This window comes from Penicillium canariense (assembly GCF_028826845.1).
Source record: "Penicillium canariense strain IBT 26290 chromosome Unknown utg000006l_segment0_segment0, whole genome shotgun sequence".
Lineage (NCBI taxonomy): Eukaryota > Fungi > Ascomycota > Eurotiomycetes > Eurotiales > Aspergillaceae > Penicillium > Penicillium canariense.
Window position 1 is genome coordinate 2,678,432 of NW_026622733.1, and position 14,256 is coordinate 2,692,687.

At 55.9% G+C, this 14,256-nt stretch overlaps 1 protein-coding gene across 1 annotated transcript; it reads left to right on the forward strand.

The window, feature by feature from the left end:
* Positions 1 to 11,542: 11,542 nt before the first annotated feature.
* Positions 11,543 to 13,754, forward strand: zfpA (uncharacterized protein; the record flags this gene model as incomplete). The annotated part of the gene is made up of 2 exons (XM_056691059.1): positions 11,543 to 12,227; positions 12,319 to 13,754. The coding sequence occupies 2 exons, from the start codon at positions 11,543 to 11,545 to the stop codon at positions 13,752 to 13,754; spliced, it is 2,121 nt and encodes a 706-aa protein (XP_056540824.1).
* Positions 13,755 to 14,256: the final 502 nt, after the last annotated feature.

Consider the following 14,256-nt stretch of genomic DNA (forward strand, 5'->3'; position numbering starts at 1 on the left):
GCAGTGAAAACAGCGAGATAGATCGCTAGCTCAGCAGAAGCGCGCCGATCCGCACCAGCCGGGATTACCAATTACTTGCGCCTCTGCTTCACCCTGGTGCCAGGCTGTGTGGCTACCTATTGCGGTTGTTGGTTGTACTATGCCTGACGCATCCGAGTGTGAATGACTGGCTTGGCCGCTCACTCTAAAACCTTGCCTCTCGTGTAGCGCAGCAAGGACCAAGGGCAGTACTACTTATTGCAAACGCAAGTCATGGCTTGGCTCCTTCCTAACTTGGAATGACAGTCAATCGACAGGGCCGGAGGGGACATACTGTCCGTACATAAACAGCACCCAGTACAGGCAGCACCTGCATGTTCGACATTGAGCGATTGCCATCAAGATCCGGTCCAGGAAACGCATCTCGGGGACCTTCGGGCTCTACTGCTGTAGCCTGCAACCGTTGTACAAAACGTAGTACAATGTCTACTATGTAGATCGATATCCATCCTGATTGTATAGCTCGTTCATTATGCTCGGACCTGGGCACGTCTTGCGCTGGTTCGCACCTGGGAATCGCTTTGGACAATACCCACCTTGGACCGGAAAATGGGCACTGAAAGGCTAGATACGCCTGTAGGGCACTCGTAGTTAGCGTCCCCAGTCGGATCATATCACACCCAACCAACCCGCCTACAACATTCCATCCTCAGTCTCTGCTACACGTAACTAAAAAGGGGGAGAGAGCGGTCGGTTGATCAGACGGCACGCTTGGGTTTCGAGGTAACCATGAATTGCGACAGGTGCCAGTGGCTTGAGTGTGCATTCCTTGGCCTGGGCGCTTTGAGCCCGTGTACCACGAGACTATATCAAGCGATGCTAATGCATATCTATACCCCAAGGGAGCCAGGTGGGAAGATGGTAGTGAATGATGTAATGAGCACGAGTGGAAGCCCATCGGTTCAAGTTTTACTCTCGTTACTCAAAATAGTTGGATGATCACGTATCGAGCATCGTACCGGGCTGCCTGATATTGGCTGTGGCGCATGGGGGTCTTTGGCCGTTAGGTATTCTCGTCCAATCGTCGCTTAGCTAAGTCATGTCCCCGATCTGGGAGGGGGCCAACTGAGTCGGAATGACAATCGCTAGTGCATCCGAGATATCTCCAGCCATGTGCGAAATTAGTTCATAGCTATGCTACGGACCGCTGTCCATTAGTCGATGAGGGGTAATGGTTCAAGCTACAATACCGAAGTAGGTAAGTGCGTAGGTCTATCGCTACTGCCGCCCAATCCCCACCCGCAATCCTGAAGTCCTTCTTGCATCAATAGTGTCGTTAGTGGCAGACCGTGCCGGGGGATGATTGGGTGTGTTCTGCCCCCCATGGAAGTGGTTAGTTCGGGTTCGGTTGGCCGAGCTCGGGCGACGCTCAGGCACTGCACTCTCTGCTCCTGCAGTCGACTATGCATCCTGCATCCTGCACACGCTGGGAGCTCACCCTCCAAGCCAAGTCGAGTGGGCGGGCGAGATCCGAGGCAAACAAGGCCGATCGGGCTAGGAGGTGGGAAGCTCGAGAGGTAGGTCAATTCGGTTCGTCGTTCATCTCATTATCTCACGATGAGTTTATCTGTAGATACCTCTGTACGGAGTAATGAACTACCTATTTTTACATGGTGTACCGCCAGGCGGGTCACTCGGCAGGAAAAGCCGAGGGCAGCCTAGAGTCTTCAAACGCGCGCTCCTCCTTTTCCCTGGAGATCCACAGCATATTCGGAGAGCGCTGAAGTCATGCTGTACGGACCTCACGGACCCGCCAGACTCCAGCCACATGGTTCCCGGTGTTCCAAGGATCGAACCGTGCTCCACAGTATCCCGCCTTCTTCGTGCCAGGCACCAATCATCCGCAACCATGCCCCCTAAGAACACCCCGGCGCGCTCGACAGGGAAGGTCCCTGTGGTACTACCGACGTGTACAACGCCATTCAATCCTGGACGCAGGGGGGCGAATGGGGGTCGTGGACCATGTGACGGGCGACGCGCCCGGCGGATCAGGGGAGACGATCCTGTTCCGCCATGTGTACGGAGTACGGAGTACGGAGCATAGACGGAGGATGATCCGCGGTCTGGACTGGACGGCAGCAGTGACAGTCTGTTTCCCGCAGTCCAGTGGGCTGGGGTGCATTCCACGCCCAACCAGGGGATTTGGTGATAGCCTTTTCCACCCCAACAACCCGGGTCGTCTCCAGCGCCCCGGGTGAATTATAGTGCTCACGTCGCTGGGCGATCCAGGCCCCGCCGAGCATGATCGGCAGCGCGTACGATCCGATCTACGGTCAACAGCTAACCACGACTCCGTGTCTTCGTCTAACATTGAGCGAGCCCAGGCCTCCGCCAGACAAACACACTCTCATGCAGTAGCATGGATCGCTAGCCTCCCGTGCTCCTGCCCCGTGCCCACGATACCTCAGATGTTTCGCGGAGATGATAGCTCGTCGGCCAGTGGAGATGGTCGCGGCCTTCGATCGCGAACTCCAGCATGGTGGCTAGTCCCCGGGGAGCCCGGCCGGTCATGTCCACGACGAAGCTACCAACTGTCCCAACAGACCCGCCCCGATTCCCACCGCAATGGGCATGGCATCGCCGAATGGTGGTTGGTGATCCTCCTCGCCATTGGCGGGATCGACGTTTTCTGGTGTGGAATCAGACCGACTTTGGATCCGCTGTAGTTGGTTAGTTCCTAATTTTGGGTTGATCTGTAGGCCCGGTGGAAGAAGAAGCTCGGACGCTTTGACACTTGGGACACTTTGACACTTTGACACTTTGACACTTCGGCCGCAGCCGCGCCCGCAGCCCGTCAATAGGCTGCGCGCAACACCCAAACGAGACACGGGGAAAAGCTCGCAACCCCCAAAAGACGGCTAGCTAAAGAACTAAGCGAAACACAGCTTAGCTTCGCTGGATGTAGTTAACCACGCATGCACAATGTTTCGGGGTTAACGGAGAGGTTTCGGCCTTTCGGGGACCATGCTTATCGGACATTCAGTTTTTGTTCCTAGCGCAGAGACCCATAGTTGCCTCGACGCAGATGGAACGGCCGGGATTGGGGGAAAGAATGGGGCTTTGTGTGGGCGATAACAGTCCCGGAGAGTATTCGGCGATGGAGACTTGATTGACGCCAACCGTCTGATTTCTCCATTCAAAAACCACCAGGTGCCTGCCCCCCTTCCCCCCAGCCCTAACATCGGCATGTCGGCTGCCATTAGCGAGAGGAGAGGCTTGTATATCCATCTGCGTTGTTTCATCGATACTTTTCCAATTAATAGCCATTGTCTCACAAGAAACTAGTTGGAGCTCAATTTGGTTCGTTATTTAGCGCGTGAGCGTGAGCACGTACATATCACCAGCCGGTAATACCACCCGCTCCCTGCTTAGTTTGGTGCGCGACCCCTGTCCCACCCATTATACTTCCAGAAGCGAATCCCAAACTTCCCAAAAATCAGTCAGAACCAGCCATCCGTAAGACTTCTCATGGATTCTAGCGACAGGGGCAGGCCCTGCCCATGAGCCTAGCTTTGCCCTTGGTGGCGCGCGGTAGCGACACAAGCTCGCCTCTTGAAACGCGCCCCTCCCCACAGGGCCGTGGCTTACCGGCCTCTCTCCGGACATCTGCTCGTACCAACCTCAATCATATCAAATGCAGTAAACGGAAAGACAGGGTGACGGTGTAGGTTAGCCGCAAAGAAGATGAACTCGGAAATGGACAGAGCGACCAAGTTAACGGAGACCAAGCATCTCGGTTCCAGAACCTCCGTCACAGATTTCTCCGTGGTTACTCCGTTTATTGGGCAGGCTATTGAGGCCGGCCCGCGATGCGGCTCTAGCGTAGCGAGTGGCGTCCATCGCGAGTCCCAGGGCCCGCAGGTATGCTACGGCCAGAACGCAGTCGGGGTGCGCTTTATGACCTCCGCCCTGCCAATGATCCCACCCATCCCGATCGACCCTCAAATAAAGTACTCTCTTAGATGGGGACGTGGGAATGAGTGTATCGTTCACTGTTACCGTACTAGCCTAAGCTGGCGGGCACTGACTCGTCCCGGGCGGGCGTGTTGGGGAGGCCACGTTTTCTGTCAGTTCGGAGAGCGTGCCCGTGAAACATGCAGATGCAGCCGCGCAAGGATAGCGCAAGGTAAAGTTGGAGTTGGGGGGGCCAGACGGAAGTCTCTCATTCTGGGACGCGTTTCTATTTTTCCTTTTTTGTTGGTTTCTGTAATTGTCTGCTGTGTCGCAAAATGGGCCCAATCAGGCGCTGCCATGGCGGCGCACAAGAGCCCTGTTGTGCGCTGCTATCTTCAGATGCAGCGGTACATGGGGGCCGAGCACCCTGGTCGTGATCCTTGCAGGCACACCCTCCCTTTTTTTGCCTAGTTAGCCGATGTATAGATGGAGTCATATGTGGTGGTTATGGTGGTGCAGATGCGTGAGCAGGCGTGGGGAGGGGTGACACAAACCCACCCAAGTTTGGGGTCTGAAACAGACGCACGGCAAACCGGTTTCATGGGCCGGTATTACATCTTACTTTGAATAGAGCTGGTACCGTGCGATGTGGTTGGTTGACGAGCGAGATCACCACTGCATCCACAGGTCATCTTGTACGACTCGCTTTGGCGAACGGGGCCGCGCCAGTGAAGGGTTCCCGACTTTACTCTTTGGCTCTGGGCTTCGTAGTGCCACATTCCTCACCACGGCGCCCCGAAAGGATAATGCAGCATAGCCATGCCTACAAATAGCATCCTCACTACCTACGGGAGCTCACTGGTCCCCGTTTAGATGTGCGAGATGCAGCAGGCAGACCAGGACCGGAGTTAGTGCTAAACCGGGATCCCCGGACTACCATGAGACACGGGGCGTCGATCACACACCCCCTTGGGCCCGCCGACCTGCAGCTGTTGCTGTATTTAGCAACACTTTTCGCCGCGGCCACATGGATGACAGGGGTTGGTCTCTGGCCGGCCAATAAGGAGCGCCGATGAACCGAGGAAGGGGGCTGGTGCGCGGTAGGGCTTAAGTCAAGAGTGGGTTTGGTTGGTCTTTCGTCGGGAGCTAGCAATGCCATCCATCCAGGCCAAGGTTTTTTTTTGGCGTTTTACAGTTTGTGCTGTTGGGTGCGTCGACGGTCTATTTCAGAAATGGCGAGAGGCATTGCTAGGATATGGAACTGCACTTGCTGTGGGCCTGGGGCTTGTTTTCCGTGTGGTTCCTTTTGCCAAAATGGGGCTGTTGCCCCTAACAAACGACAAAATTAGCCCATGCATTGCCGTTGGTTTTGGTTTTGGTTTTTGTCGTCTGCAGCCGGACCAGTCCATATTTGGCCGCACTGGGCTATGCTCCATAGATAGGCGCTGGTCTAGCCGCTGGTACTGCAGCGTATGGATCTAGCCCCAGGGTCTAACACTCAAGATGCAGAATCACTGGCATGGCATGGGACGTAGGGCTTGAATGCGAGCCCGGGATATTCTTAGATCGCGTGGCCCTGAGACTCTGGAGAGGTCTGATGCGCTTCCATGTGGCTGCGATGGGGGCCTTTCATGTGCGTTCCATTATCCAGGCTAGCCATGGATGGATCAGCTTAGGGTCTACGGGGGACTTTCTACTTTGTTACTGTGTAAACAACGGTTGATATTTTGGTTGTATTTGCGGTATGCTCCAGCGAGATGTCGCTGGCGAATTAGGGGGTTCTGGCTGCAACTGGGGTGCAGGGCCGAAAGGTCGTCCATGGGTCATCCCGGTCCGGGTCCCGTGGATAAGGGGGCAGTTCTATAGTTTGATTGGGCGCACATGTTGCTGCTTTGGGCTTGTTTCGAAGATATGGCCGCGATCCTGACACAGTGCACTGTGTTCTTTTTTACCGGCGACGATAGGGTACCTTGGTAAGCACAAACTACCGTATCTCCGGAGTACGCGAGAGCGTATGGGAGGCACCGTCATTGGACAGGGCCGTACAATCGTACGCCGCAATTATCAATGCAATTCGGGTCTTCGGCCAGGGGCAGTAAGCACAGGGCCGTGGTAAGCGCGAAAATTGGTGTATCCCGATGCCGGGGCCGTGCTTCTCACCCAGGTTGAAGTTAGTGTTGCGAGAGGGCCAGGGCCAGGGCCAGAAGGACTAGCTTGACAAGGATGATCAGGAGGTGCCAGCTCGCAGCACCGGCCGTGCGGATCCGACAATGAGGAACTCATCCACCCTGGCGGGCCTGGGAGAAATGGCGTCGGGGCTGCCGATCCTATCGCAGGCCTGCCAGGCACGTTTCCTTCGCTGCGGATGCAAACTTAAACCCTATCCAGCATAGACCTGCTGCCTATTTCGGCCCAGACGACGCCCCCCCGGGGCCGAGGGGGATTAAAAATCAGGCAGTATTAGGTTCGCTGACCACTCCCTTCTGGCAGGGCTAGTCTGTACCCTGCCGGTACGATGCCCCTTAGGAGAGCGATCCGGCCGCATGCTCGTCTGACATTCCCAGGACCGTGGTGACGGCTGAGGTGGAGACATACTGGCGGGCCTACCCTAATCATCCTTTCCGTCTGCTGATGTAGCCCTATCGTGAGTGGAGGGATCGCGGGTGGACGTTGGGGGCCAACATGAAGAGGGCCGTCTGGCGACGCAGATTGGATCATCTGGCAATGGGCCTTCACGAGTGTGCGCTGGGTCCGCTGCTCGCGAAGACCCCGGTTTCGCACGCTCACTGGCTCATGCCTCGTTCAGCCCTGTGTTTCATGACAGACGTTGCAGGATGAGAGGGCGAATGGGTGGTTGAGCGGGTGCCAGAGAGGATGATGACGGGCAAGCTTGGGAAAACGGTCTAAACCGTCCGGGAGGAATGTAACGTACAATTTAGCTTAATGTTACTGCATCTAATAGGAAGTACCTGAGCGAGCTGCGAGGGATGGGGAGGGCATTCCCTGTACTCGATGTACTCGATTGGACGTACGCCCTGTTGTTGTATACTTCATCGAGGTATAGTTGTTCTCGAATGGTATCTAGAAACCCTCTGAGAACACTGCCACGCTGCGATCGGCAGCGCGTTGTCATGTGTGCTGTCCCCATCCAGAACCAATCCCTTATCGACGAGTCTGGTCGCGAGCCAGCAAGCCCCCAGCCCAGCAAGGCTTCCCCTGCAGGCCCCATAGGGCAGAGCGAGATCCCCGACCGCTCATCCGTGGGGAGATCCCCTCTAACCCCTCCATCCCCAGTGCGGAACCATCGGTCATGAGTCAATGCGACTGAGCCGGAGGATGAGGTCATGTCTCCACAGTCCGGAGTCCTGCCCCTACTCCACGTCAAGACTGGCGCCGGGATCGCCGACAGGTCCGGTCGCAAACCACGCGGAGCGGTGAAAGGGGACGTGCTGCGCCTCACACCAGTCGCCGGACCTGTAGGGTGAATACCCCCAGGCCAATGGGGCCCCCCGCAGGGTGTCCTGTTTCGGCTATGATTGGATCTGAAGGGCGCGGCGTCTGTGGCTCAGGCAGGGTTCGTGGCGCTAGTTTCCTCGCTGGCGCGCTCGACTCACCGACCTGGCATGGTTGGTGACGGCCACTCCGAGAGTCACGCATTAACCGATCGTGATGTCCCTGCTAACCGGATTAGTGAGGCCCAGACTAACCGTCTTCGGTGGTCATGAACGGTAATCCCGATACCCGCTAGGGCTACGGCATGGCGGATGAGCACGCTAGTCCTAGGCGAGACACGATGTCCCATGGCATTGGCCCTGGTGCTTTTTCCGAGCGCTCTTCCTGCATTAACACCACATGAAGGGCCCCTCGCAACGGACCCTTGACTTGGCTCTGCGGGAACGCCGAAGAACCATGTTGTCTGTCTTCCTTGGATCGCTAATTTCCCCCCTTCTACTTCTTACAGTACCTTGCCATGCCAATTTGACTTCGCCTTATCGCATCGTCTGATGGGCGTCAGACCCACCAAGTCTTGTTTCCAGACCCAAATGGAACACCCGTCCTCCACCACGCGGGTTGAACCACCCCATCGCGGGAGCGGATGCAGCCTGACGGCCCATCTGATTCACCCCAGGGGATAAGGGTGAGGGTTGGCGAAGCGAACCCCCCGGCCAGGGTGCAGACGGGGTGTCTAGAGGCGGGCTAGAAGCGAAGAGGCAACCAAGAGCACAGGGTGAACCAGGCCGAATGGCAACGCATCGGCCATGCCCACGCCAATGGATTGAACCATGCGGCTCTTGCCAGGGACAACAAGAGAAAGTACGGAGTAGGGGGGAGGGGGGAAAAGCGGACGAGGACGGGCAATTGGCTACTGGCTGTCGCACTCCATGACTTCAGTCGATGATCGACCCCCACTAGCATCAAGACGGTCTAGCCCGGGCCCGAGGCCCCAGACCAACCACGACTCGTCGCCGTCGCGAACCCACTCCCGCATGGCCCCCTTTCGCCCCAATGGCCCCACCCGCGTTCGGCCGGATGCCCTCTGGTGCGCACGATTGGGTCCAGCAGTTCTCGGCCTCATTTTCCTTCAATTAGCCTGTCACGCTGCACGGGACCAATCAGGCTGCGTAATGGGGACTCTAAGCCTATGCACGCCTGCCGAAAGGGATATTCTTGTGGGGAAGCTAGATGTGGCCGATGTGGCCCCCGTCTGGGATCGTCAACCGAGCCCATGGGTGAATACGATTTGGTGTTTGCGGCCCAGATCTGTACCAAGAAAGTGTGTTCTGGGTTTGATTCGGTATGAGCTGCACGCTTAGCGAGAAATGGGTCGACTCCACCGTTTTGCTCTTTTGGTTTGCTTTCCTTGTTGACTGTCTCCCCCGGCCAACCCTGTCTTCTGACAGCTCAACACGTACGGAGTACTTTGATGTGATTCGATAGGATCTCGTGAACGGGGACTCACCTACAGTCCGTCTGGCCCAGTCTACCGGACGGGTTGCTCCGGACTTCGACTGGCACACTAGTCACTGTACAGCTGCATGATGACCTTTCTTCCGAAAAGCTGCCAGTCCACGCAACCTCGGATGCTCTGCGCTCCCATACCCATGCATTCTGCCCCGGCCCTCTCATCTCCTCTCGCCCTATCTGCGGACCGCGTGCTTTGTAATGTAACCTTGTCAGATAGGGCGATCTATCCTACGCTGTATCGTGGTATCCCGCATAATCCCTAGGGAGACGCCCTCGAATCAGGATTGCAGATCGGGAGGGGGAGGCGTTGACAAATAGCGCCAAGCGTGCGCCAGCAAACGTACGCGGACATGCCGATGCGCAAAATGTATGGAATGGAGAATTAAGTGCATAGCCTCTACTTCGCACTCCGCACGGAGACTGGACTCTTCGGAGGATGCGTATTAACTATGCACTATTGGCCACTATGGGGCGCCTTTCCCGTACAATCTCGACGAGATTGGGTGTCTGACGGCCGATGATGGGAGTGCGGTTTTAGGAGATTTGCATTTGCGCCCGAGTTTAAGTGCGTTCAATGCGTCCATTGGACGACCAGGAGGCGCTATCTAGGCCCGTCTTGAGGCTATTGAGTAATTTGACATCCTCCCCTGCCCGGCGATCTCCATGGCTGTGCCGGGAGGTGATCCCTACATGGCTTGTGTTTGACGGGCCCTGTTCCACCTCCCGCCCTCCCTCTCCCCCCCTTTTCCCCCTAAGGTAACGATTGACACCTTCAGAGCTCCTAGACAGATAGACCCGATCTGGGAAATCTCGGGCTGGAGACGCTAGGTTGTGCCACCATGTGTGTAGATTAACTACTTGTGTTGTGTTGTGGACGAGCGATCTATCGGCTCTGTATGCACCACTCTCTCCGCACTATTGAGGATGGACCATGCAGGTACTCTTCGGGGTATAGGGCGGGTGACCTCATCGGTGCTCGGAGTCGGTATCGAGTATATGTACTACATGATATCATAATATAATTGCACTCCCTAATGACTTCTGTCGGGAGGGTCTAGGGCTGACAGCGTGGTGTGCGAAGCATGACCCCCCGGAGAAAACTCGCGTGAGAGAGGGCCCGTGGGGCTCGGGTACCCCGTAGGGCAGAAAGGAAATTGAAAAAAAAAGGGAAAAAAAATCCAGAACGCCGTCCAGGCCAAAATGAAAAGAGCTAAGGCACCCAGGAATTAAGAAAGAAAGAAAAGTAAGAAACGAAAAGGTAGAGGGTGGGTAGAGTAGATTCTCCACGCTGTTCTGTCAGAGGTTGGAAGGGGAACTCCGCGCGAGCAGGGACGGTGGGGGGCCTAAGGAGGCTGAGTCTGATCCAGTCTGATCCAGTCTGATCCAGTCTGATCCAGTTTGATCCATTCTGCTCCCGTTCTAATCCAGTCTAGTCCGTTCTCTGTTAGTGAGTAAATGACGGAGGAGGTACACGACATGGTGAACTAATATGAGCGGGAGCATCATTCCCTCGGCCGAACTGGTCCTGTACCTTGATAGAGTGAATCCTGGGGGTCCCAAAAAAAAAAAAAAAGAAATGTTGGAGTACACCCGTCCTATAGCAGTGGGTGTGAATGTCACTATCATCGCCAATAGTTAACATACTGCAGACATAACCCTGCCAAGGCCCATCAGGTCACGAACCGGGCGGTAGGGGGGTCCCTTCGCTTGGGCTCCCGGGGCCTGCAGGGTCGCTAAGCCTGGGCTTTGGCGCGGTTTCCCTATGGCGCACCTCACAGCCCCCGGCAGACAGTTAGGTTCGTGCTGGCCTTGTCGTGTATGGTATGGTCACCGTCATTTACAGCATAATGGCATATTTTAAGAAATAATAGTTGATTTTCGCTCCTTCCATCCCTGCTCGCGCTAACTCCGTGCAATTTTTATTTTATTTTCGAGGTCTTTTTTTAATTCCCATAATTCAATAATAATTCTTTTGGGGGGGAAGGGGATTCTTTTGCAAATTTAATCCGATTTTCCGATTTTATCATTCCCGAACTAGACACTGCACCAAGAAACAGACTATCAACAAATTCCGTAGGGCGCGCAACATTGCCTCCGCTATAATATTCCCACCTGCCCCCCCTCTGACCGCATGACAGATCGCTCCCACTGGCTACTACTCCTCTCTCCTCAATGATCGAGTGCGGTCTGCAAGTTGAGTTTCTTCTTCCTGTTTTGACTGTTTGAGTTGTGAAGAGTGCTTGCCTTACCCACCGGGTGACTGAGCCACACTCCCGCTCCGCTGCCCTCCTCTCGGCCCTGCCGAACACCAGGTTGTATATAAATCCCCGCCGCGCCTGGTTTCTGCCTCACCATCTTTTTTTGCATTGCCGTTCCACCCTGCGGACTAGAACAGTGAAGGATCGAAGGATTCCCTACTGCCCCTCTACCATCTACCTTGTGATTCTCTTGTTACGGACTTGCGACCTGAATGCGACCTGCACCTGCTCCCTTCCCCTTCTCGCATTCCGCTCCCCTTGCGCAACTACCCAGGTGTTCCCGTCAATTCGGCACGTTGCCTGCCTTGATTCTTCCGAGGTTCGCACGGGGTTAAACGGGCCGCAATCCGAACCTTATCGCTGGTATGTGAAGCGTGGTCGCGCACATGGCAGCCTCCGGCCTTGAAAAGGAAGCCGATCTAACTTCGCTCTCGCACCAGAGCCTCAAGAGTCTCGGAGTCGCGGGATTCGATCACCAGCATATGTCGACTGTGGAGCCCTCGAGCTCGGATTTCGTTCTCTTTCCTCCCAATTTCAATTACGCCTCCCTCCGCCGGTCCAAGATGCTCGCCATCGACGCCGCCAGACCCAAACAATCCACATACTTCCAGCCCATGACCATGGACCCCAGCTTGGTGGATATGTTCGCGTATCCCATGGAGGTGCCCGCTTACCATCCCCACACGCACTCTCACACCGACTTCTCCCGGGTCCCGCAATCGTATTACGAGAGCCCGTCCTTGTTCGCCGAGTCCGCGGACTTCCAAAAAGCCTCGACTTTCTCTTCTATGCCCGCCACGCCCCCGTCTGTTTCTGCGTCATACTCCGCCGAATACCAAATTCCCACTGGTTCAGCTGCTTCGGGGCCCTCCGTTGCCAGTGCGCCTTCTTCAGCCATTGGCTCGCCCTATTCAGGGACTGCGCAGCTCGTCCAGGATAACTGGATGAATACGAACCACGGCCTTGGTCTACCGGCTGCCGTTATGAATGATTTGTTTTCTAATGGTTATATGGGGAGCACCGTCGATATGGACGGGCTCTACCAGGAAAAGTTCCCGGACACTTTCGTCGGTAAGTGCAATCTGGAATGGGAGTTGGAGTTGGAGGTGGAAATTGGAACTCCATTATTGGTCTACAAGCATATGCTAAGAGCATTTCCCAGATCCCTCTCTGATCCAGCCAGTCCAATCCGGCCCTGGCTTCACTCCTACCATCTCTTATCCCGACCAGTCTACCTACGCCTATCCCACCAACTTCGCTTCCCACTCCCCCGCTGCTTCTCCTGTTCCCTCTAGCGACAATCTCGAGCCGCAACGGCCTTCGGCACTCATGATGTTCGAGGGTTCACACCCAGGACCAGTTTCCGCCTACGACCGCCGCTCGTCTATCTCTTCCATCCACTCCCGCCGCTCACAGCGAAGCCCGGCACTGAGCAGCGTTGAAGCTGACGACGAGGTCAAAGAGAAGGGCCGCTGCCCACACCCAGACTGCGGCCGCGTCTTCAAAGACCTGAAAGCCCACATGCTTACCCACCAGCCGGAGCGGCCCGAGAAGTGCCCCATCATGACATGCGAGTACCACACCAAAGGCTTCGCTCGCAAGTACGACAAGAATCGCCACACCCTGACCCACTACAAGGGCACCATGGTGTGCGGTTTCTGTCCCGGCTCTGGATCACCTGCCGAGAAGAGCTTCAACCGCGCGGACGTCTTCAAGCGCCACCTGACCTCGGTACATGGTGTGGAGCAAACGCCGCCAAACTGCCGCAAGCGCAGCCCATCCAACTCTAACAAGGGCACGAACTATGGCAGCGACGCCACAGGCAAGTGCTCCACCTGCTCGGCGACCTTCAGCAATGCCCAGGACTTCTACGAGCACTTGGACGACTGTGTGCTGCGCGTGGTGCAGCAGGAAGAGCCCTCCGAGGCGATCAACCAGCAGCGGCTGGCCGAAGTCGCCGCCGACGAGGAGGTGAAGAAGACGATGGAGAAGCACCAACTGCTGGACGCGGCTGGCCCCGTCGACGCCCTTGATGATAACGACTCTCACGACGATGACGATTCCCATGACCCCTCCTCCTGGCGCGCCGGCCGCGGCGCCCCCAGATCCACCAAAGCCACCGGGCCCTCTTCGCGGCCCATCATCGGCTCCGGCAATGCCGTCTCCAAGCCTGGTGCCAACGCCCCGGGTAAGAACGGTGCTCGCGCGGTCGCAACCCGCCGCCGCAACAACCGCGGCAACTACCCGCAGTCCTGGGGTTGCCCAAACTCCAGCATGAAAACGAAGAAGCGTGTGCTGTGCGTGTTCGATGGCCAGCGCCGACTGTGGAAGGACGAGATGATGCTCAACAATGAGTTTGAGGTTCGTCTTCGTCTCCCTGGTGGTGCTGGCGATGGTACCCACCGCGATGCCTATGTCACAGACCTTGACGTCGAGACTATGAAGCGCGTCGAGGGTGTGCATAGTGCCAATGAGGAGGAGCGCGGCCCTTGGATTGAAGGCCCTGCCTCGCACCTTATGGGCCAGCCAGCGATGCTCTTGCCGGAGATGTGCCAGGCGCAGGATGATGAGATCTCCTTGAACGAACTCATGGCCTGAACGAGCTGCTTTGTTTTTCTTCCTCCCTCTCTCCTCTAATGAGGATTCCTTCCCTCCGTACTGGAATGGGACGGGACCTTGTGTATTCTCTTCGCTCTCCCTTTCTTTTTCTTCTGATTCTCCTCTTGTGCTTTCTTTTATTTCCATGTCTCATGTTTCCGTATACCAGCGAGCGGCGTCTGACGAGCAATTTGCCTGAATACGGATTACGGATGATACCTTGGGTTCTTTTTTTCTGTTCGACATGGGGTGATATGATGCCTGAGATTTCCATTTTGGCTCGATTGATTGTTGCATCATTGAGGCTTATATTTCGTCTTCGATCTGTCTTTTTCCTGTACCGACCCGATCCTGCTGGCACGGGTAATGATGGGCGGATGGGATGGGACTGAAAATACTACATAACTATAGTCGCTTTAATGGGATTATTACTCATGATTCAGATGTTTCCGTTTTAAAAAATGTCAAAAGATTTAGGGCTACATACTTGCCCTTTCCACCG